At 46.9% G+C, this 24949-nt stretch overlaps 2 protein-coding genes across 4 annotated transcripts in view; one reads left to right on the forward strand and one right to left on the reverse strand.

Annotated features, from left to right (window-relative positions):
• The window catches only part of LOC137417889 (transmembrane protein 106B), a 36158-nt gene extending 16537 nt beyond the window's left edge, over positions 1–19621 (reverse strand). Inside the window, exons 1-3 of one of the 3 annotated variants that reach the window (XM_068103826.2) lie at positions 19204–19621; positions 18940–19074; positions 12050–12232 (exon numbers count right to left, since the gene is read on the reverse strand). In XM_068103826.2, coding sequence (XP_067959927.1) covers positions 12050–12232; positions 18940–18973 — 217 coding nt within the window. In that variant the 5' untranslated portion in view covers positions 18974–19074; positions 19204–19621. The remainder of the gene's footprint in view (positions 1–12049; positions 12233–18939; positions 19075–19203) is intronic. The other 2 variants (XM_078785236.1, XM_078785235.1) reach the window with 2 other exon arrangements.
• VOPP1 (VOPP1 WW domain binding protein) overlaps positions 19014–24949 on the forward strand; it is a 36168-nt gene continuing 30232 nt past the window's right edge. The window contains exons 1-3 of the mRNA XM_078786209.1: positions 19014–19070; positions 19224–19248; positions 19406–19475. Of these exons, the coding sequence (XP_078642335.1) occupies positions 19014–19070; positions 19224–19248; positions 19406–19475 (152 nt within the window). The remainder of the gene's footprint in view (positions 19071–19223; positions 19249–19405; positions 19476–24949) is intronic.

Genomic DNA, 24949 nt, shown 5'->3' on the forward strand with positions numbered 1-24949 from the left:
CGAGGCCATCACCACGTTCCCGCGTCCCCGTTCCATCAAGGCCCTCCAAGAGTTCCTCGGCATGGTGAATTTTTATCACCGATTCGTGCCCCGCGCTGCTCAGCTCATGCGGCCCCTTTACGAAGCCCTCCGGGGCAAGCCGGCCAAGCATGACTGTTTGGTCCGCGGCCATGGACGCGGCCTTCGCCAGTGCCAAACGGGCCCTCGCCGAGGCAACGCTGCTGGCTCACCCGGTGCTCAACGCGCCCATCGCCCTCACTACGGACGCCTCCAACTACGCGGTGGGCACCGTCCATGAGCAATGGGTGGACGGGGTTTGGCAGCCACTCGCTTTTTTCAGCCGGCAACTCCGGCCGAACGAGTTAAACTACAGCACGTTCGACCGCGAGCTGCTCGGGCTATTCCTGGCCGTTCGCCATTTCCGACACCTCCTGGAGGGCCGCCCGTTCACGGCTTTCGTCGTCCACAAGCCGTTGGTCTATGCAATGGCTAAGGTCACGGAGCCGTGGTCGGCCCGCCAGCAGCGCCACCTCTCCGCCATGTCGGAGTTCACCACGGACATCCAGCGAGTCGCCGGCAAAGACAACGCCGTGGCCGACTGCCTTTCGCGGGCCAGCGCGAACGCGGTCCACCTCGGCGTGGACTTCACGCTCATGGCGGCCGACCAGACCACCGACGCCTCGGTGCAGGCACTCCGCGTGGCGGACACGGGCCTCCGCCTGGCCGACATCCCCTTCGCGGGCACCGTCCTGCTCTGCGACGTCTCCCAGGGCCAGCCTCGCCCCATCGTGCCCATTTCCTGGCAGCGCCGCATCTTCGCCTCCATCCACGGCCTGTCTCACCCGGGCCGGAAAGCTTCTCAGAAGCTGGTGTCGGCGCGTTTCGTCTGGCACGGCCTTCGACGAAACATCCGCGACTGGGCCAACGCCTGCACGGCCTGCCAGCGAGCCAAGGTCCACCGCCACACCCAGGCCCCGCTGGCACCTTTCGCCGTGCCTGAACGGCGTTTCGACCACGTCCACGTGGACCTGGTGGGTCCCCTGCCCCCCTCGCGGGGGTTCACCCACCTGCTCACCATGGTGGACAGGACCACCAGGTGGCCGGAGGCCGTGCCCCTCACCTCCCCCACCACCGCCGACGTGGCGCAGGCGTTCATCGCCACCTGGGTCGCGCGCTTCGGCGCACCAGCGGACATCTCGTCCGACCGCGGCCCACAGTTCACGTCTGAGCTTTGGGGCGCGGTCGCCCGTTCGTTGGGGGGTCACGCTGCACCGCACCACGGCCTACCACCCCCAAGCCAATGGGTTGTGCGAGCGGTTTCACTGCTCCATGAAGGCCGCACTCATGGCCGGCCTTCAGGACGACGGTTGGGCCGACCGGCTGCCGTGGGTCCTTTTGGGCCTTCGCACGGCCCCCAAGGAAGACCTCCAGGCATCCGCCGCCGAGCTCGTCTACGGCCAGCCACTCCGCGTCCCGGGCGAATTCGTGCCTGACGCTACCAGTCCCTGGTCCGCCGCTCGCCAGCGCTCGGACCTCCAGGAGGCCGCCCGACGATTTGCCCCCGTGCCGACGTCCCGCCATGGTGGCCCCCAGTCCTACGTCCCCCCAGAGCTTCGCACAGCGGAGTACGTCTTTGTGCGTCATGACGCGCACCGGGGGCCACTCCGGCCGCCGTATGACGGGCCCTTCCGGGTCCTGCGACGGGGCGACAAGTCTTTCATCGTCGACTTCGGCGGCCGGCCGCACCGGATTTCTGTGGACCGCCTCAAACCGGCGCACATGGACGTCGACCGACCACCACGGTTGGCCCTTCCTCCGCGGCGAGGCCGCCCGCCGTCCACAGTTCCCCCCGCTCGACCACCCACCACCACGTCAGACCCCTCCCCACGACCCTCCAGGGGTCGCTTCGGCCGGGTCATCCGGACCCCCCTTAAATTGACCCTGCCGGTGCAGGTCGATTCTGGAGGGGCGTGTGTAGCGGTTACCGCTGGATGTACATAATCGCCTTGCACCGGCCAGAACACGGCCAGACGCGCCTCTCCCGGGCATGCCCGGACTCACTGTTCCCGGGCACGCCCGAACCTCCCGGGCACGCCCGGTCTCGTCTTTCCCGGGCATGCCCGCTCTCGCCTTCCCAGGGCTCGCCCAGAGCGTCCGGGCATGCCCGCTATCGCCTTTCCAGGGCTCGCCCAGAGCGTCCGGGCATGCCCGTTATCACCTTTCCAGGGCACGCCCAGAGCGTCCGGGCATGCCCGCTATCGCCTTTCCAGGGCTCGCCCAGAGCGTCCGGGCATGCCCGCTATCGCCTTTCCAGTGCTCGCCCAGAGCGCCCGGGCACGCCCAGCCTCGACTTGCCAGGCCGCAGCCAAACACGCCCGGGCAGGTCCAGACTCGCCTTTCCAAGGCTCGCCCTTGATACCCGGGCATGCCCGGTATAGCTTTTGCCGGGCAAACTTCCCGACATAAATGTGTATATATATTGTTGCCCGAAAAACGGGCTTGTCAGAATACCTGAGCTGTTTTGTTTCAATAAAGCAACTCGGACGAATTCCGTCTTTTGTCGCGTCAATTCTTTCGACTCGCGTTGGAGCGCAGTTCCTTCAATATAAGCACACCTGACACTAGGCCAAGGCTTCAGACTTTGGCATGCTCACGAGGCAGTACCGTCGAACTGTTCCAACCCATCATTTTTGACGGGTCTTTTATACTCGTTAATAATAATCAAAGTACACAATATTAATCTCTGTTCTTTGTTCTCTGACCCTACCTATCAACTCCAGGATGTATGTGCTCTTCCAATATCCCCTTCGTCCTTACTAGGCCTCCAAAATCCAGGCTGACTGCCAAGGGGTGTTTTTTTACCTTCCCCCCCCCCCCCCCCCCCGAGAACCCGTTACGGTTGTGCATCAAACGAAGCATGCCTCGGGGAGGAAAAAAAGGTAAAATGTTTTGCAACACCCCTTACCTTTCTGTGTTTGCTACCTCCTATGTTTTTGGCTCATATCAACCAAACATGGGATGGATACTTGGGGTCTTTGTGGACGGGGCAGCTTTAGAGTTTGGCAAAGTCATTTGTTCATTATTTTAAAGCTGCAACCTCTCAAACATTCTCCTTTATAATCTTTTATGCCTGGTTCACCCCACACAGGGGTTGACGGAACTATATTATTTGTACCAAACTGCCTGCATCTCTGTACAATCCTGTCCACACCCATGGTGGACACAAACATGGATAGAAAGTGAAATCTATCACACTACACCATAAATTATTTTATCTGCCCCCATCTGAAGTGTATTTATTTATTTGCTAATTTCAGCATCGCTGCACAATCCTATATTTTTCCGAATGTTTGCAGCAATGAGTTAATTTAATCCCAAGTCACATTTTTGTGTCTTGTGTGGGCTCCGTTTGGGATTTAAGCTCTCGTCCTTGGAATACAGTTGTGCCGTGTTATATATTTATTATTATTGTTGTGCCACATGATGATGATGTATGCAGATGATCCGGTGTTGATTGCGGAAAGTATGGATGGACTGAAGGAAAAGATGAACAAGTGGAAGGAATGTATGGAGACAAAAGTTCTGAAGGTGAATATCGGACAGACGAAGGTGATGGCAAGTGGTAAAGCATGTGGTGAGGTGGAAAGAACTGGGAAGTGGCCATGTGCTGTGTGCAGGAAGGGTGTCGGAGTGAACTCCATTCAATGTACAATGTGCGCTGAGTGGGTTCATCAAAAATGTAGTGGTCTGAGAGGGTCATTAACCAGTGTGGCAGCTACATTCAAATGTAAGGTGTGCACAGAGGGAGCTGCAGATGGAGGAAATGTTGAGTTAGATCTTGGAGACGGCGTGAAGCTAGAAGGTGTGAAAACATTTTGCTACCTCGGAGACATGCTGAATGGAGAAGGTGGATCAGTCTCGGCAACGGTTGCTGGAGTGAGATGTGCATGGAAGAAGTTTTGGGAACTGAGTGGCGTGCTGATGAGGAGGGGAGTGTCGTTGAAGCTGAAGGGAAAGGTGTATGCTGCATGTGTGAGAAGGGTTATGATTTATGGGAGCGAGACATTGGTAATGAATGTAGAGCAGCAACGAAGGCTGGAAAGGGTGGAAATGCGAATGGTTCGGTGGATGTGCGGAGTATCGTTGAGAGAGAGGAAGACAAATGATGAATTGCGAAAGATGAAGGGAATAGAGCCTGTGATTGATGCTATGAAGAGGAACAGGTTGAGATGGTTTGGTCATGTGTTGAGGAAGGATGAAAGTGACTGGTTGAGAAGAGTGATGGAAATGAATGTAGAAGGAAGTAGAGGACGGGGAAGACCGAGAAAGACTTGGCTAAAGATTTTGGAAGAAGAAATGCGGGCAAGGGAGTTAACAAGGGGAGATGCAGAAAATAGGGCAAGATGGAGAAGATTGTCATGGGGACCGCAAGGCTAACCCCCGCTCTAGCAGGGAAATGGCCTTAAAATGCATGTTGTGTGTGTTGTTGTTGTGCCACGATTGTGCTTTATTGTTTGGTTTAATATCAAAACCTTGTTTATAAACGTTACCATGGAGGCATATCCTTTTCGCACCATCTGGAACAGTAAAAAAAAAAAAGCTTCAAATTTCAACCAAACACTGCTCTGTCTGTCACCTGGGGCCACGCCAAGATGGATCATAGCTACTGCAATATGCTCAAGGATTTCACTCACCCAGTGCCGAAGACATATTTGTTAGCTCTATAATCGACAGCAAAATATGGCAATGTAATATGCATCAGGAGGACCTTTAATTGTTTACAAGGGGAGAAAGGAGAAGGTATTTCAGCCAAAAAAACAAGCTCAACTCAGAATCCTGTCATGCAAGTCTTTTCGAAAAGTAAAAAGCACAATGATTGCCTCAACCCAATGTAGGATCCTGCAGAGGTCAGAATGCACAAATTCATCACTAAAAAGGAAAATAGAAAGAAAAAAAAGGTCTCCCGAGATCTCTCACGTACTCAAACCTGGGACCATCATTCATCCACCCAATGACAAAGATTTATTTTCTAGTTGAGCTCCAATTGGATCTCGCGAGATCTTGGAGACGGCGGCAGGGATTTTCGAAGCTCCACACGGTCTCCACGTTTTTCGAAGTTAAGTCTGTTCACAATTGTATTTTGTCGAAACTGTATTTATCTTTCGGTGTGTGAAGTTATTGTGTGCAACTTTGGTTGTTTCTCGGTGTTTATCTTTCATAAATTGATCGTCTGTTTGCCGTGTCGCGAGCAAGGCCTTTGCCGCGTCGCGAACAATTTGAAATCGAAGTTAAGTAATTGTTCCCATTTGTATTTTCGTTAAAACTGTATTTATTTATGGTGTTGTACGTATATTGTGTCCCGACGAAGATTTTTCGGTGCAAATCTTTCATACCTGTATTGAAAATCGTGTTAATTCGTGTCGTGTCTTGAGGCCTTGTACAGTGTGCACTGTACAACCTTGAGGCTTTGTTTTTCTCAGCGGTCCGTCGTTTGTGATCCAATAACTTTCGTTCTCTGTATTCCCAGTCTTTTCACCCATAGCCTACTTCCTTGTGTAAATCTCAACTCGGGGGGGGGGGGGGGGGGGGGGGGGGGGGGGGGGGGAAAACAACAAAAAAAAAAAACATTTCCTTCTCAGTTCTCATTCGTTTATTCATTCTTATTCGTTCGTTCGTTCTTCGACCACGTGTTTCTCCCCCATTTCCCCAGATAGTTTTCACTCATTAACCTTCAATGTTTACACTTTCCCCTCAAGTTATGTATTCCGTCATATTTTATAACACCTTTTTCTTCTTCTTCTTTAAAAGGCTGCTTTCGACTTGCTCACCAAATCAATTCATCCCAAAAAAAATATCCATCTCCTATAGTGCCTTTTTTCTACATTCCCTAAACTCTCCTGCACTCCATCCTCCATCCAGCGTCCTTAAACGTATTTTTAACTCGAAGGTCACAAGAAACTCATTTTGCAATAAATGTTCGTTTCCCATAAATCGTACACTTTCAAAAATCCAATCTCACCCCTCCCCTCCAAATCTTCCCCATAACCCCTCCCCTCCAAATCTTCCCCATCACCCCTCCCCTCCAAATCTTCCCCATCACCCATCCCTTTCAAATCTCCCCCCTTGCCCCCTCCCTCCTAAACTAACCCCTCACCCCTCCCCGCCAAGACGCCCCCTCGCCCCTCCCCTCCTAGACTCCTGCCTCACCCCTCCCCTCCAAATCTCCCCCATATCCCATCCCTTTCAAATCCCTCCCCTTGTCCCTTCCCTCCCAAACTCCCCCCTCAGCCCTCCCCTTCAAATCTCCCCACCCTCATTGCTTCTCAATTTCCCCCCTCTCACTCCCCCTCCTCAAAGCGTCCTCCCCGCTTCTTCCCCCTTCAAACTCTCACCTCCATCTCCCCCAACCTTCTGCCTCGCTCTTCCCCCTCCTCAAATAACACCTCACTGTGGCTCACCCAATCACCATCAAACCTTTTGTCCGCCCCATCCTTCCCTTTCTCCGAGCTATTCTGAAATCTCTGACACACCTTCAACAGCTCTCCATACCTCTTCCACCTCTTCCACATCTTACCCTACCCCTCCTCCCCCCTGTTCTGTATCTGATGCTCCCCCTTCCTCTTCATTAACGGTATGGACCTCAAACATCCGGGGCCTTCGTTCAAACTTAACTGATCTCTCCATACAGGTTGCTTCTGTCAAACCAGACGTGATCTGCTTAACAGAAACTTTCCTCCTTTATGATGTCTCTGATTCCATAGTATCTCTCCCGGGCTACTCCCTCCTCCGGTATGATAGACCTGAGCCTCGTCCTGGAGGCGGGGTTGCTATCTTTATCAAAAACTCTCTTCCTCACTCGCCCTACACTGCACTCTCTCCACCTCACCCCCAGGAATACCTCTGGCTACGGCTTCCCCTTCGCTCCCACCTCTTGTTCATATGTGTGTTGTACCGTCCACCAAACAGTGATGACTCCATCTACATCTCGCTGTCTGATGATATGGACCAACTTCTATCTACTCATCCCAACTCTCTCTTCCTCATATGTGGTGATTTCAACTGTCATCATGCCAGTTGGCTGGGTGTGGGTACCTCTCTCACCAGCCATGGCTCCTCAGCAAAGGACTTCTGCGACTCACTGGGACTGACACAATCTGTCAATTTCCCGACCCGGATCTCAGTCAACGGAACATCTTCTCTTCTGGACTTGGTTATGACTAACTTCCCTGAAAATGTCTGCTGCTCTTCTTCTGCTCCGATCGGATCATCTGATCATGTCCTTGTTAAAGTGGACATCTCTCTGACCATCCTCAGGGAGCCTGCTCAGCGTCGACGAGTCTGGCATTTCACTCAGGCCAACTGGCACGGTCTTCAAGCAGCCATCAATCATCTGGACTGGTCTCCCATCTCTACCACCTCTGACATCAACTCATCCTGGGAATTCTTCCAAAGTAAATTGCTCTCTCTCATGCACAGATTTATCCCATCTCGTCTTCAGTTGTCATACCCTTCCTCCCGTCCATGGTACACGGAATCTTGTGGTGAGGCTGTTGCCCAGAAACAACTTGCCTTCGTCTCCTGGAAAGCAAATCCAAAGGAAGGAAATCTCATTTCCTTTCACAAAGCCCGAAACAAGTGTGTGTCCACCCTCAGGAGAGCCAGGAAACAATATCTCTCCGTTCTCAAGACCGAACTCTCTTATCTGTCTCCTTCTTCCAAATCCTGGTGGCGTCTGGTCAAATCCGTTTCTGGTGTTTGTTCCCCCTCCATCCCCTCCCTTACCTCAAATGGCTACACAGCTGACTCCGCACGTGAAAAAGCTGAATGCCTCAACTCTGTGTTTGCCTCTAAATCTTGTGTCCCAAACCCATCCCTCTCTGTACCCACCATACCCAGTCGTACCCTGCTGCTCCTGGACTCCGTGTCCTTTCCTCCTGACAAGGTGGAAAAGTTTCTGTCAACCCTCGACTCCGATTCTGCAACTGGACCCGACGGCATCAGCCCACGGGTCCTAAAATCCTGCTCTGCTGCTCTATCTCACCCTCTCTCTGTTCTCTTCACCCTCTCTTTTGCTCAAGGTCAACTGCCATCTGCTTGGAAATCAGCCAACATCACCGCTTTGCACAAAAAAGGTGCAAAAACAGATCCTAGCAACTACAGACCAATCAGCCTTCTCCCAATTATCAGCAAAGTCATGGAATCCATCATTGCTTCGGATATGAAATCTTTCCTCTTCTCCAATGGCTTGATCTCTGATCATCAATTTGGTTTCAGACCAGGTCACTCTACTCTGGACATGCTGCTTCTGCTGTCTCAACAATGGATGGAGGTCCTCAATGCCAAACAGGAAATTAGAGCTGTCTCCCTCGACATATCACGTGCCTTCGACACGGTCTGGCACCCCGCTCTGCTCACCAAACTCTCCTCCTTTGGTATCCATGGAAATCTCCACGCATGGCTGGCGGACTTCCTCTCTAGTCGTCGTCAACGTGTGGCCCTGAATGGGTTTCTCTCATCTCCTCTTCCTGTTCAGGCTGGAGTTCCCCAAGGCAGTGTTCTGGGCCCCGTGCTTTTTCTGGTCTTCATCAATGATCTCTCTGACTCTCTCGAAAATCCTCTCTATCTCTTTGCTGATGACTCCACTCTCTGCCGCTCCATTCCTCTTCCCTCAGATCGGCAGTCTGCTGCCTCCTCACTCTCTGAAGACCTGGACAAAATCACAGACTGGTCAAACAAGTGGAACATGTCTTTCAATCCTGACAAATCTCACACTCTTACTATGTCTCTCCGAAAAGATCGACTGGACAACCCTCCCATCTACTTTCTCAACAATCCTCTCCAAGAAGTTCTGTCGCTCAAGATTTTGGGTCTCACTATCTGCCATGATCTTTCTTGGGAAAACCACATTTCCAAGCTGGCCTCCAAAGCCAGTCGCCGACTGGGCATCCTCCGTCGTGCGAAGTCCTTCCTCGGCACACCTGAGCTCCTCACCACATACAAGGCTTTCATCCGCAGCTCAATGGAATACTGTTCTCCCCTATGGGCCGGTGCTCCTGTCTCACACCTAGCTCGGCTTCACGCTGTTGAAACCAAAGCTTTCAGAATTATTGGAATCTCCCGCGATGAAGCTATCTCTGAGGGCCTTTCACTCACTCACCGCAGGCAGGTAGGTGGTCTTTCTGTCTTCTACCGACTCCTCTCCGGCCTTGCACCCCCAGCTCTCTCTGTGCTCTGTCCCCCAAATATTCCTACAGGTCGCACAAGATCTGCCAGCAACCCTCTGATGGTTAAACTGCCGAAATCTCGGCTCTCTGCTCACCTTCACTCTTTCATTCCTCTTTTCTCCCGCCTCTGGAACAAACTCCCTCACTCCCTTCAATCCCACTCCTCCCTCCAGGTCTTTAAAACAGCTGTTCACCACCATCTCTTATCTTCCCCCATCCAAAACCTTGAACTTTTCTACCCCCGCTAATTCACCCCAGATCCACCTTGTTTGAAATTCCAACTTCTTTCCTGGAAGTCCTGGCAGTGTCCATATGTTTTATACCTCTCCCACCGCCCCCTTCCCATGCCCCCCCCCCCAAAGCCCTCGCCCTCTCTCAGATCTCTCGATGTCTCCATGTCTCTCGGTCCCTGCTCTCAAATGTTGTGTTTGTGTCCTTCCCCCTCTCTCCCCATCTTGTCTACCGCTCCCGATGTTATATGTTTTATGTGTCGGTTTGTCTTTCTGTGTGATTAATGTTCGCTCTTTCACGAGCCTCAATCTTTTATACAAAAAAAAAAAAAAAAAAAAAATGGACCTACCCTAATATAGGGCTTGAATTGTGGAGAGAGACTGGAGGTAAAGTTCAAACACAGATGAGGCTTATTTAAACATTTGCAATAAATTTCACAACTAACAAAAATGATACTCAGAGGCCCAACGTCCAATGCACTTTTGAGGACATCTGGAAAATTTCGGTTTCCTGTGACTTTGCATTTAATGAGAGTAGAGTAACTTGGTACATCATTATTGGTGACGTCATGACTTGTGAGAAATAACGAACTGGTTATTTTGGAATCTCCGAAGTTCTCTACAAAATTTTGGCTTCTACAACTTTGCGTTCCTTAGATAATATAAAATAGTTCAAATTGATATATCATTTTATTGAGGTTATTTGTGACCTCACTTGTAAATAAGTAAATGGTATTTCAGATTCCACTAAGACCTGCTAAATTTACTCCTCGTTGCCTCATTTCAACAAACAATCCTGAGTTATTGTTGAAATTCTGTGGACTCGAAACCGAGACCTTTATTATACAATACGTTTCAAAAAGACCTGGACAAATTTGGTTGTTAATCTATTTAATACCATAAATGATACAATGATACCCTTTGTTTTATATGATACAGAAACTCAAACGTTTTCTTTATTTTCAGGACTGGTGGTTTAATGCAAAATAAAATGCTGACTTCACAGGAGAAAGCTCACTTGTATGGTTCATCTCGATGAGATCGGACGCGCAAGTTCAGTGTAATTTCTGTACAAGTTATGGTAAGAATCCGCCATCACGGATTTGTATCAGAGAGTGGTACAAGGGGTTTCAGGAGACCGGAAGTTGTCAGAAACAGAAAAGTACCTGTCGACCAAGCACAAGTGCAACAGACGTTGAACGACTGCATGAATCATTTCAACAAATCCCAGAAAATCAATCCGACGTACGCCCAGAGAACTGGGACGACCAACCACCGCTGTACATAGGATTTTGCATAAAAGACTGAAGCTTTACGCCTATAAGGTGTAGATTCTGCAAGAACTCAAACCAAATGACGGACCCAAACGCAAGGCATTACAAGGCATTTCAGGTAATGATGAAGATTACCTGAAAAAGGTCACGTCCACAGAAGAAGCTTGCTTTTATGTATGAGTCGTTCATTGTGGATCCTTGTGAATCCTTGTGGTGCGTTGTTCGGTCAACCAGCACAATGTGAGGATCTGAAGCTCTGAAAACCCCCACATGGTCATTGAAAACCCACGACAGTCCAAAGGTCAATCAGTCAATGTGTGGTGTGGCCTTCTCCATGAACACTTGGTGGGTCCGTTTTTCTTTGCAGAGGATACAGTGACCTCAATAATTTACGTGAAGATGTTGGAAGGATTCGCCTTCCCACAGATTGAAGACCTGCAACCCAATATCATTTTTCAACAGGAAGGTTCTCCCCCTCATTGGGCCTTGGTCGTTCGAGCCGTCCTGAATGAAAATTTTGCAGGTCGCTGGATTGGCAGAGATGCACCAACTGCCTGGCCCCCACGATCACTAGACATAGCCCCCTTGATTTTTTTCCTGTGGAGGTTTGTCAAAGATGTTGTCTACAACACCAAGGTGGTAAACCTGCAGGATCTTCGTTCTCGGATCACAGATACATGCGCACTGGTGGACACAAACATGGCGAGAACTCTTGCACCAAATCGACCTCTTGCATGTGACAAATGAAGCTCACATTGAAGTGTATTCATGTTCTGTATAAAACCATGATTTTCTGTATCATGTAATCCAAAGGGTATCGTGGTATCATTTGTGGTTCTCAATATATTTATAACAAAAGTTGTCCAGGTCTTTTTGAAACACCCTGTATAATTGTGGAAATGCTTCCTCTTCTTGCACAAAATATGACGTGTGAAAACTTTCAGCTTCATGCATTTGCGTTATCAGACAAACAAACAAACAAATAGACAACCAAATTGATCCTTCTAGAGGACTGGCACTAAAAATACAAATACATGTAAAATCATCAAACAATAAAGAATTCCTCAGAGTAACATGGATCAGAAATAGCAGATCAAGCCTGACACGATGAACACAAGGAGTTTCTGGTAATTGAATCTGTCAATCTGTCCAGACACGGTGGCTTAATGGTTAGAGCGTCTGCTCCGAGAGTGGGAGGTCGGCAGTTCGAACACCGGCAAAGTCCTCCCAAAGACATTTTTTTTAAAGTCGTTTTTACACTTAATTTTCTTTAGACCTGATACCTCAGTTGTAAAGTCGTACACCAAGCACTCCGACTCACCTGTGGGGATTCTTCCAACTCCCTGACATAATGGACATGTCACATGGTCACTCCTCCAACCTCTTTTAGAAGATAGAAACGATTTTTTGTCTTCGAAGCTGTTGTAGTCTGGCTCAGAAGAATTGGAAATTGAGAGGAGTACATCTTTCTGAGAGCTGTTGCAAGTTCCCATGCCTAAATGACCTGCAAAGGCCAACAATGAGTTACATCCTGTACAAATAAAAGGAATTGCATAAGTCACCCATAAACAGACTATCTTACATCATTCATCAAGATTACAGGACCATAACAATTAGTTGAGCAATGCAACAAACACTGCATCATAAATTGACAGCAATACTTTTTAAACCAGCAAAGCCAGACCACAAAAAATTTGCAACAAAATCAAGAATGCAGAGAAAAACTAAATTCTCGTTAGACAAGATATTAGTGAGCCAATGGAATTTCCAACTTAATTTTGCAATTACATCCATCGCATGAAAAAGGCATGATTATCGCACTTCAAGTCGATCCGCATACCTCGTACGAACTATATTTAATAACTGGCAGGTATGAAGGATAGTCTCTCGAACTTCTATGGCTCGCCATCAGCCATCACCTCTCCTGGGCCAAACCACATTGCAAAGCTGACTTTCAAAGGCAGCCACAGACTGGGATTGCAAGTCATTTTTGATAAAAATCAGAATTCCTCACAAACCTACAAGACACTTTTCATTTCTTAATGGAGCAGGTAACAACGACAACACATCTCTCTCTCCTGGATTCTGTGGAACATAAAGCTGTCAACATTATTGGATTCTTCCACAATGACACCAAAGCATAAGGTCTACTGCTGGAAAAATCATACGCAGATCATTGGACTCTCCGTTTTTATAATCGCCTCTCCTCTGTTCTGTTCTCTCAGTCCTCGGAGACACCCCAATAAAAACAGGAAATACACATTCTTCAAGAAACCGCCTTCTGGTTAAAACCTCAACCCTCTTCTGGAGAAACTCCCAAAATCAAGAATCACTGCACACCTCCACTCATTGGCTCCTCTTTTTCCTGTGGAACCTACTTCCGCATTCTCTTCAATCTCATTTTCCCTCCAGGTCTTCAAGACAGCTGTTCACCACCATATCAGATCACCCCCCATCCAAAATCATGAAATTTTCTACCCCCGTTAATTCCCAAGCCCACCTCCATCCAAATTTCCAGTCTTTCCCTCGAGTTTGCTTCTGTATTCATCTTGTCCATCCCATGCGTCCTCCCCTACTTTTTTCCTCCTCACAACCTTTATTTGTCAATGTCTCCCTCTATATTATCCATCAACCCTAGTTGGTGTTTTCCCCCTCTCCAGGGGCTTGACAGAGGTAGAAGATATCATGGTTTTGGATGGGGGATGAGATCTGAGATGGTGGTGAACGAGTGTCTTCTTGAAGACATGGAGGAACAAATGAAATTTGGGAGAATGTGGAAGTTGGTTCCCCATGATGGGGTGGAGAGGGGAGAGAAAGAAAGAAAGAAAGAAAAAAGAAAAGAGGACTAAATGAGTATAGCAAGCAGTGCTTCTTGATTTTGGGAGTTTCACCAGAAGGTGGTTGATGGTGGACCATGTGTGGCCTGCAGAAACCTGAGGAGACTGTGGTGGGGGAGGGTGGGGGCAAGGTGGGAGGGGAAGGGGAGAGAGGGGACAAAGCACAAAAAGGACAGACGATGTAATACCAGAAAGGAGGCAGTAAAAGACGGAGACCGCTGACCTGTCTGCAATGGTGAAGTGATAGGCCCATATAATCAGCTTCATCACGGAAGATTCCATTAATCTTGAAGGCCTTGGCTTCCACGATGTCAAGCTGAGCAAGGTGTGGGGCAGGGCACCAGCCGAGAGGGGATTGCAGTACTCCATTTAGCTGTGGATGAAGGCGCTCAGGTGTGTGATAGGAGCTCAGGTGTGTGAACGAAGGATTTTGTACAATGCAAGATGCCCAGTCGGCGACTGGCTTTGGAGGCCAACTTTAAAATGTGGTTTGCCCAAGAAAGATCATGGCTGATAGTGAGAACCAGGAGTTTGAATGACTGAACTTCCTCGAGAGGATTATTAAGAAAGTGGATGGGAGGGTTTGCCATGTGGTCCTTTCGGAGAGAGAGAGCGCGAGTGTGAGATTTGTCCGGATTGAAAGACGTATTCCAAGTGTTTGACCAACTTGAGATTTTGTCAAGGTCTGAAGAGAGGGGCAGATGCCACAGCTTGCCTTGTGGGAAGGATGAGGGATGTCACAGCCAAGGGTGGAGTAGTTAGGAAATAGATACAGCGGATTTTCCATAGAGTCAGAGAGATTGTTGATGAAGATCAGGAAAAGGACAAAAACCAAAACACTGCCTTGGGGGAGCTCCAGCATTAACATGGGGGAGGAAATTTAAGGATTCCCTTGAGAGCCACACTTTGTCAAGGGGAGTGGAGGAAGTCAGTAAGCTATGTGTGGAGTTGGCCTTGGATGACAGAGGCAGAGTTTGGAGAGGAAGGCGGGATGTCAGACTGTATTAAAAGCTCGACATGTTTAGAGAGACAGCCCTGACCTCATGTCTGACATTGATGGCCTCCATCCATTGATGGGAGAGAAGGAGCAGCCTGTCCAAGGTGGAGTGACCTGGTCGGAAACTGAAATGATGATCTGAAATGAGGCCGTTTGAGAAAAGGAAGGATTTCATATAAACTACAGACGAGGGATTCCACGACTTTACTGAAGATTGGAAGTAAGCCGATAGGTCTGTCGTTACGGGGATAATTTTTTGCACCGTTTTATGTGGTGCAGTGATGGTGGTTTATCACCAATCAGATGGAAGCTGGCCTAGCACAAATGATGGGGTGAAAAGAGCTGTAGGAGGATGTGCAAGACAGCAGAGCAGGTTTTTAGGACAAATGAGCTAATACCGTGCGGTCCAGTTGTAGAGTCAGAGTTTAGGGTTGCCGGAAATGATTCCACCTTCTCAGGTGCAAAAGACAGTGACCAGAATCAGTTGGCTGCAAATGGGTAGTGAGGGTACAGAGAGCAAGGTGTTGGGACACAAGATTTGGAGGAAAACACAAAATTGAGGCATTCAACCTTCTCACGAGAAGAGTCAGCTGTGGTGCCATTTGAAGAGAGGGAAGGGATGGATGGGGAGCACACTCCAGAGACAGACTTTCCAAGGCACCACGTAGTTTTGAGGAGGGAGACAAGTTTAAAATTTCAATCTTGAGGTTGGACAGATGTTGTTGTCTGGCTCTTCTGAGAGTGGAGACACACTTGCTGTGGGCTTTGTGGAGTGACCTGAGATTGCCTTCAGTCAAGTTTGCTTTCCAGGAAGAGAAGGCAAGTTGTTTCAGATCAACTGCTACATCCCAGGGTGGAGTTTGCCATGGGTGGGAAGAAGGGTAGGATAACTGAACACGAGATGGGAAGGATCTGCATATTAGAGAGAGCAGGTTTCTGTAGAAGAATTCTCAGGCTGAATTAATAGCAGGGGCAGTAGATATAGGAGACCAGTCCTGAAATGAGATGACTGCTTAAAGTTCGTGCAAATCTGCCCGAGCATGTCTGTCCAGTCCATAAATTGTCAACATATTTTGTCAAACAAATTTTCAAATTGTCAACAAACCTCTTTTGAGAATGTGAAAAGACAGATTAATAAATGTACCAGTCACACTTCTTGTTTATGTTTTTTTTTAGCCGTTGTTTTCGTCGTTTAGTTTGAGTACAAAGCAGACACAGACCGGATATGCTTCTAGTTTGAACTTAAACTGCAGCATGAAATACTAATTGATGTCAAGAGACTGTTGGTTGCTCATAAATAATAAATAAATAAAGGAAAAAAAAGAGGGTTGAAGTATTCCGTTATAAACACCACAAGTACCAGCCAGAAAAATGCAGTAAGTACAGTACTTAAGTTTTACACAACATTACTTGCTATAGATACAACGTGAACCACAACAATCAAACAGCGAACCACAACAATCCTAACAACGACCCGCAACAATCCTAACAACGACCCGCAACAATCCTAACAACGACCCGCAACAATCCTAACAACGACCCGCAACAATCCTAACAACGACCCGCAACAATCCTAACAACGACCCGCAACAATCCTAACAACGACCCGCAACAATCCTAACAACGACCCGCAACAATCCTAACAACTACCCGCAACAATCCAAACAACTACCCGCAACAATCCTAACAACGACCCGCAACAATCCAAACAACGACCCACAACAATCCAAACAACGATCCACAACAATCCAAACAACGATCCACAACAATCCAAACAACGATCCACAACAATCCAAACAACGATCCACAACAATCCAAACAATGATCCACAACAATCCTAACAACGACCCGCAACAATCCTAACAACGACGCACAACAATCCAAACAACGAACCACAACAATCCAAACAACGACCCACAACAATCCAAACATCGACCCACAACAAACCAAACAACAATCCAAACAACGACCCACAACAATCCAAACAACGACCCACAACAATCCAAACAACGACCCACAACAATCCAAACAACGACCCACAACAATCCAAACAACGACCCACAACAATCCAAACAACGACCCACAACAATCCAAACAACGACCCACAACAATCCAAACAACGACCCACAACAATCCAAACAACGACCCGCAACAATCCAAACAACGACCCACAACAATCCAAACAATGACCCGCAACAGTGAAAACAACGAACCGCAACAATCCAAACAACGAACCACAACAATCCAAACAACGATCCACAACAATCCTAACAACGACCCGCAACAATCCTAACAACGACCCGCAACAATCCAAACAACGAACCACAACAATCCAAACAACGACCCACAACAACCCAAACAACGATCCGCAACAATCCAAACAACGACCCGCAACAATCCAAACAACGACTCACAACAATCCAAACAACGACCCACAACAATCCAAACAACAACCCACAGCAATCCAAACAACAACCCACAGCAATCCAAACAACGACCCATAGCAATCCAAACAACGACCCACAACAACACAAACAATGATCCACAATAATCCTTACAATGATGCTAACAACGAATCCTAACAACAATCCTAACAAGGATCCACAACAACCCAAACAAGGATCCACAACAACCCAAACACCGATCCACAACAACCCAAACAACGATCTACAATAATCCTAACAACGATGATAATGAATCCTAACAACAATCCACAACAATGCTAACAAGGATCCACAACAATCCTAACAAGGAACCACAACAATCCTAACAAGGATCCACAACAATCCTAACAAGGATCCACAACAATCCTAACAACGAATCCGAACAAGGATCCACAACAATCCTAACAACGAATCCGAACAAGGATCCACAACAATGCTAACAAGGATCCACAACAATCCTAACAACGAATCCGAACAAGGATCCACAACAATGCTAACAAGGATCCACAACAACCTAAACAACGATCCACAACAATGCTAACAAGGATCCACAACAATCCCAACAAGGATCCACAACAATCCTAACAAGGATCCCAACAACGAATCCACAACAATCCTACCAAGGATCCACAACAATCCTAACAAACAATGATCCACAACAATCCAAACAAACAATGATCCACAACAATCCAAACAAACAAGGATCCACAACAATCCAAACAAACAAGGATCCACAACAATCCAAACAAACAAGGATCCACAACAATCCAAACAAACAAGGATCCACAACAATCCAAACAAACAAGGATCCACAACAATCCAAACAAACAAGGATCCACAACAATCCAAACAAACAAGGATCCACAACAATCCAAACAAACAAGGATCCACAACAATCCAAACAAACAAGGATCCACAACAATCCAAACAAACAAGGATCCACAACAATCCAAACAAACAAGGATCCACAACAATCCAAACAAACAAGGATCCACAACAATCCAAACAAACAAGGATCCACAACAATCCAAACAAACAAGGATCCACAACAATCCAAACAAACAAGGATCCACAACAATCCAAACAAACAAGGATCCACAACAATCCAAACAAACAAGGATCCACAACAATCCAAACAAACAAGGATCCACAACAATCCAAACAAACAAGGACCCACAACAATCCAAACAAACAAGGATCCACAACAATCCTAACAAACAATGATCCACAACAATCCAAACAAACAAGGATCCACAACAATCCAAACAAACAAGGATCCACAACAATCCAAACAAACAAGGATCCACAACAATCCAAACAAACAAGGATCCACAACAATCCAAACAAACAAGGATCCACAACAATCCAAACAAACAAGGATCCACAACAATCCAAACAAACAAGGATCCACAACAATCCAAACAAACAAGGATCCACAACAATCCAAACAAACAAGGATCCACAACAATCCAAACAAACAAGAATCCACAACAATCCAAACAAACAAGGATCCACAACAATCCAAACAAACAAGGATCCACAACAATCCAAACAAACAAGGATCCACAACAATCCAAACAAACAAGGATCCACAACAATCCAAACAAACAAGGATCCACAACAATCCTAACAAGGATCCACAACAATCCTAACAAGGATCCACAACAATCCTAACAAGGATCCACAACAATCCTAACAAGGATCCACAACAATCCTAACAAGGATCCACAACAATCCTAACAAGGATCCACAACAATCCTAACAAGGATCCACAACAATCCTAACAAGGATCCACAACAATCCTAACAAGGATCCACAACGATGCTAATAACGCGCAGCCCTTTGTTACCGTTACATCCACTGCTGTGGGCACTCTCGCTCTCTCTGTAACCACAACTATAATGGATTATACAAGTTATTAAAACAAACAAACCTGGTAGTGAAGTGGGCGTGGCCTCATGTGGCATCAAACGTCAACACCTGCGTGTGCCCTCAGGGAAAAGTGTAATGCAACCTCGAAACCGGCTTCACCTTTGGTTGTGGTTTTGTGTGATGAGGCTCCAGGTAGCTACAGGGGGCGACATAGAGACCGTAACCACGATAGGTTAACTGGTAGCGTACACGGAAACATATAAACCGGTGAAAGGCTGCAGAAGGAGTGCGAGGAGAGGGTTTTCCGGAGGGACAAAGCGCACACCTGGGACAGAGTGAACGCAGAGTGTGGGGACGCAAGGTGGTGGAGGTGAAGTCAGTGTAAGCCCTCGTCGTTGTTGTTGTTGTAGTTGTTGTTGTAGAGTCCTTCCTCCATGGATGCGTTGTTGTCCTCCCGTAACACATTCACGGCGCCTCTTGGGCTCTAACATGTTAACCATATGCATGTCTCATGTTGCGTGTTACAGTTGGCGGCGGCTCTGCAGGTGCCATAGCATGTTCGCTGCGACCAGCTTGCTGTTGGCCTCCTTGGCCCAGGTAAGCGACGTGATCGTAGTGTATTAAGGTGCGTTTGGAATACGATAAAGCGTTTCGGTGCTGTTTAAATAGGCGAGGGCGGATCGTGCGGTTTACCATATCTATTCGGGAAGCGATAACGGGTGGAGTTTTCCATGTGTTGTGCCAATTGTGACGTCATTACTGTGCAGGCTCTTTATCGCCCCCACGTGGTCGCGCTTCCGGTATGAACAATTAAAAAACAAATCATTGTATTTGGTGGAATTGGCTTTTTATAAATTGCAAATGAAATGGATTTGCACAATTTTTTTTAGGAAGAATTAAATATTTTCTTCATCTCTTCCATTTTCTTTCTTCAATTAAATCTTTATCATAAGAATTTGGATCTTCAACAAAACTTAATCAATTCTTCCTTCTCACACGCACAACTACTTCAAGTTTTGTCCAAATCCATCCATAACGTTTTTGAGATATCGTGCTATGTATCGTGCTATCGTGCTATGTATATCAATTAAGATGGATGACTTCCGGTTCCTCGGGCGAGTGAGGCGTACTTCGAGCTCTCCACGGCATCGAAGTTTGAGTGTTTTCGCATTCTTGTCTTTGTCAAATTTCCACTGGTTATTTTGCTGTGTACGTGTTATTGTGTGTTTCTGGTTGGTATTGGTTTGTGGTTCGTGCAAACTTGTGTGTATTTAATCGTTTTCTGAGTCGAACCTCGTGCGCGGCCTGGTAACTTGGGGCTTCCCTCCCCCCGTCAGTGTTTTGTCGGTTTGGGTTATTTCCTTCGCTGTATTGCTTGTTTCTTTTATTTTGTTTTCTCCCCCTCACCTCACCTCCCTAGACAAAGAATTCAATATTGATTCTTTCTCTCCTCCCGGACACGTGCTTGTTCGCTCTCCTCCTCATCTCGGCTTGTGCCCCGCCCCCTGTATCTCGTTTTCTTCCGCCTCTGCTCCTTCCTTCTCAAATCCACGTTCTTGCTTGGAGACTTTTCCCGGATTGTTTTTTTTTTTTTTCATGGTTCTGTTTGGATATTGTTGGAATATGTTTAAACCGCAGCCGTGATGCTGATGCCCCCCCCCCCCCCCCCCAGAATTTACATGTTTTAAACGTTTCCCAGTGTGTACCCTGGTCAGAATAGGTACACCGTATCCCTGCGTGTCGTAAGAGACGACTAAGAGGGTTGGCGTCAGGAAGGGCATCCGGCCATAAAAACATTGCCTCAAAAAGAGAACCATGACAATCACAAGTACATATGGGCAGGGTACAGCCCGAAGTGGAGATCGGTTTCTGAGGTTTGGGACATGGAATGTAGGGACAATGACAGGGAGATCAGGAGAAGTGGTGGAAGTATTGGTCAGAAGAAGAGTGGACATATGTTGTGTGCAAGAGACGAGATGGAAGGGAAGTGGTGTGAGAATGGTGAAGGGTAGGCAGGGACAGAAATACAAGTTTGTGTGGCAAGGGTGCCCGGAGGGCGTGAATGGTGTTGGTGTCCTGTTTTCTGAGGAGTTTGTAGACAGTGTGGTGAGTGTGACTAGAGTGAGTGATAGGTTGATGATGGTGAAAATGATGATTGGAAAGCTCTTGGTGAACGTCATCTCGGGATATGCTCCGCAGGTTGGTCGAAGCGATGAAGAGAAGGACAAGTTCTGGTGTGCGATAGAGAAGCTGATGGAAAACGTGAAAGATGAGGAAGTTGTTGTGGTGGGAGGAGACCTAAATGGACATGTGGGAAGGAGTATGGACGGTTTTGAGGGAGTTCATGGGGGTTACGGATATGGTGTGAGAAATGGAGAAGGTGAAAGGATTTTGGAGTTTGCTGATGGAGCTGATTTGTTGATTTGTAATACTCAGTTCCAGAAAGAGGACAATAAGCTTGTTACATACACGTCAGGTGGGTCGACGACAACCGTTGACTACCTGATGGTGCGTAGGCGAGATAGGGGGCACCTCCGGGACACAAAGGTGATCCCGGGGGAGGAGGCTGTTTCACAGCACCACTTGGTTGTCTGTGACATAAGGGTGAAAGGTGCGAGGAGAGCTCGGCGGGTGAAGTACCAACCGAGAATGAAGGTGTGGAGGTTGAAAGAGGTGACAGTAAGGGAGGCATTAAAAGAGAGGCTGAGTAGGGTAGAGGATGATGTGGTTGAGCTTGAAAGTGGTTGGATGTCAATGAAAGCTAGTCTGTTGGGAGCCGTTGGTGAGGAATGTGGATGGACAAAAGGACCACCGAGGCACTCGGAAACATGGTGGTGGGATGTTGAAGTTGGAAAGAGGATTGACCGGAAGAGGAAGAAGTTCAAAGAGTGGCAGAAGGCGAAGGGTACGGGAGCAGAAACAGCAGAGCATGAAAGTTATAAGGCAGCCAGGAAGGCTGCAAAGAAAGAGGTAGCAAAGGCGCAGGAGGCATGTAGGAAAATGTTCGGAGAACGCTTGGATTCGGAAGAGGGTCAGAAAGCAGTATTCAGGATTGCAAAGCACATAGCGAAAGAGAGGTGTGATGTGATGGGGGTAAGTTGCTTGAAGGATGAAGTGGGACAAATTGTTGTCGACCCAGATGGAATTAAAGGAAGATGGAAAAGATATATGGAAATGCTGTTGAATACAGAGAATGAATGGGATGGCAACATAGAGAGTAACCCAGTTTTAGGACCGGCAGAGAAGATAACTGAGAAGGAAGTTGAGGAAGCGATAAAAGCAATGAAGAGTGGAAAAGCGGGAGGGCCGACGGGAGTTGTGGGAGATATGTTGAAGGCAGCAGGAAGTTGGGGTGTGAAGAGAATGACAGAGATCTGTAATCTGGTGGTGAAAGAAGGCCGCATTCCAGTGGATTGGGAACTGAGTACCCTCGTCCCTCTATACAAGGGGAAAGGTGACCCTCTGGAGTGTGGCTCGTACCGAGCGATAAAGTTATTGGAGCATGGAATGAAGGTATTGGAAAGGGTGTTGGAAAGGAGGATAAGGAAGAAGGTGAAGATCGACGAAATGCAGTTTGGATTTATGCCAGGAAGAGGAACGACAGATGCGCTTTTCATTGTGAGGCAGTTGCAGGAGAAGTACATGGATAAGAGGAAGAAGTTGTTTTTTGGGTTTGTTGATCTGGAGAAAGCATTCGATAGGGTTCCACGCAAAGTATTGACATGGGCATTGAGGAAGTTAGGAGTGGAGGAATGGTTGATCAGAGTAGTGATGGCAATGTACAAAAGAGCACGCACAGCTGTAAGGACGAAGGACGGGAACAGTGGTGAGTTTGAGGTGAAGGTGGGAGTGCATCAGGGGTCGGTACTAAGTCCACTACTATTTGTAGCTGTGATGGAGGTGCTGGCTCAGAACGTAAAGGAGGGTTTACCGTGGGAGTTGTTGTATGCAGATGATCTGGTGTTGATTGCGGAAAGTATGGATGGACTGAAGGAAAAGATGAACAAGTGGAAGGAATGTATGGAGACAAAAGGTCTGAAGGTGAATATCGGAAAGACAAAGGTGATGGCAAGTGGTAAAGCTTGTGGTGAGGTGGAAAGAACTGGGAAGTGGTCGTGTGCTGTGTGCAGGAAGGGTGTCGGAGTGAACTCCATTCAGTGTACAATGTGCGCTGAGTGGGTTCATCAAAAATGTAGTGGTCTGAGAGGGTCATTAACCAGTGTGGCAGCTACATTCAAATGTAAGGTGTGCACAGAGGGAGCTGCAGATGGAGGAAATGTTGAGTTGGATCTTGGAGATGGCGTGAAGCTGGAAGGTGTGAAAACATTTTGCTACCTCGGAGACATGCTGAATGGAGAAGGTGGATCAGACTCGGCAACGGTTGCTCGAGTGAGATGTGCATGGAAGACGTTGCGGGAACTGAGTGGCGTGCTGATGAGGAGGAGAGTGTCGCTGAAGCTGAAGGGAAAGGTGTATGCTGCATGTGTGAGAAGTGTTATGATTTATGGGAGCGAGACATGGGTAATGAACGTAGAGCAGCAACGAAGGCTGGAAAGGGTGGAAATGCGAATGGTTCGATGGATGTGCGGAGTATCGTTGAGAGAGAGGAGGACAAATGATGAATTGCGAAAGATGATGGGAATATTGCCTGTGATTGATGCTGTGAAGAGGAACAGGTTGAGATGGTTTGGTCATGTATTGAGGAAGGATGAAAGTGACTGGTTGAGAAGAGTGATGGAAGTTAATGTAGAAGGAAGTAGAGGACGGGGAAGACCGAGAAAGACTTGGCTAAAGATGGTGGAAGAAGAAATGCGGGCAAGGGGGTTAACAAGGAGAGATGCAGAAAATAGGGCAAAATGGAGAAGATTGTCATGGGGACCGCAAGGCTAACCCCCGCTCTAGCAGGGAAAATTGCCTTAAAATGCATGTTGTTGTTGTTGTTGTTGTGCTATGTATCGATTTTTGCCCTGAATAAAAACATCACTTAAAAATTATTGCATCCGGATCTTCACCGGAATCGAATCATTTCGTCCGTGTCACAAACCCAACCTTTCCACCGAATTTCGTCCAAATCCGTCCACAACAATACGAGAAAGAAAAAAAAAAAAGAAAAAGTTATGAATAATGAAAATAAATAATAATGGTAAAATAATTAAATTATTAATAAATTGGCAAATAGAATACCTAAACCATCACCATTTCATCCGAATCTGTAATTTATAAATAATTTTTTTTAAACACTAGCTGAATGCACCCGGCGTTGCCCGGGTTCTTTTTGAATGAATTTAATCTTCTGTAAATAGGTCTGACGCGAGAACAGATGCCGGTGCGCAACAATTCCTTGTTCTTTCTTCTGTCGAGCCCCGCGAAAGAGAATTTTGAAAGCATGTGTTCCAATCAGTCAGATATTCCTATTAAGTGCATAAGTTGTACTTCAAAAGAATTTTGAAAGAAGAAGAAGATTTATTGCGAAATGGCCCCAGCCCGGTCAAGGCGTCCTCGACCGGCCTCGCCACCTGTCATATAACATTCCCGGGGCCCGTCCCGACATTTTATGTTTCAGAGGTTTCCTCTTATCTTTCACCATTCAGGAGATTAGCACGTGCAAACAGACAAACAAATAAACAAACAAACAAAAACTTTCTTTTATGTATGTATAGGTAGATAGATAGATAGAAGAAGAAGAAGAAGATCGATTAATGAAGTCATTCATCAAATAATTAAATAATTAATAGATTAATTGATTAATCAAGAAATCAAAATATCCTTTAGAGCCAAATTACTTGGTCACTGTCGTGTCAAAATATTAGCTTCCTAGCTCTAAACGTGCCTGAGATATATACAGTGTGTATGTATATATATATATATATATATATATATATATATATATATATATATATATATATATATATGTATGTATATATATATATATTGATATATATATATTGATATATATATATTCATATATATATATATTGATATATATATATTGATATATATATTGATATATATATTGATATATATATTGATATATATATATATATAGATATATATATATTGATATATATATA

The sequence above is a fragment of the Myxine glutinosa genome, chromosome 10 (genome assembly GCF_964187855.1).
Source record: "Myxine glutinosa chromosome 10, kmMyxGlut1.1, whole genome shotgun sequence".
Lineage (NCBI taxonomy): Eukaryota > Metazoa > Chordata > Myxini > Myxiniformes > Myxinidae > Myxine > Myxine glutinosa.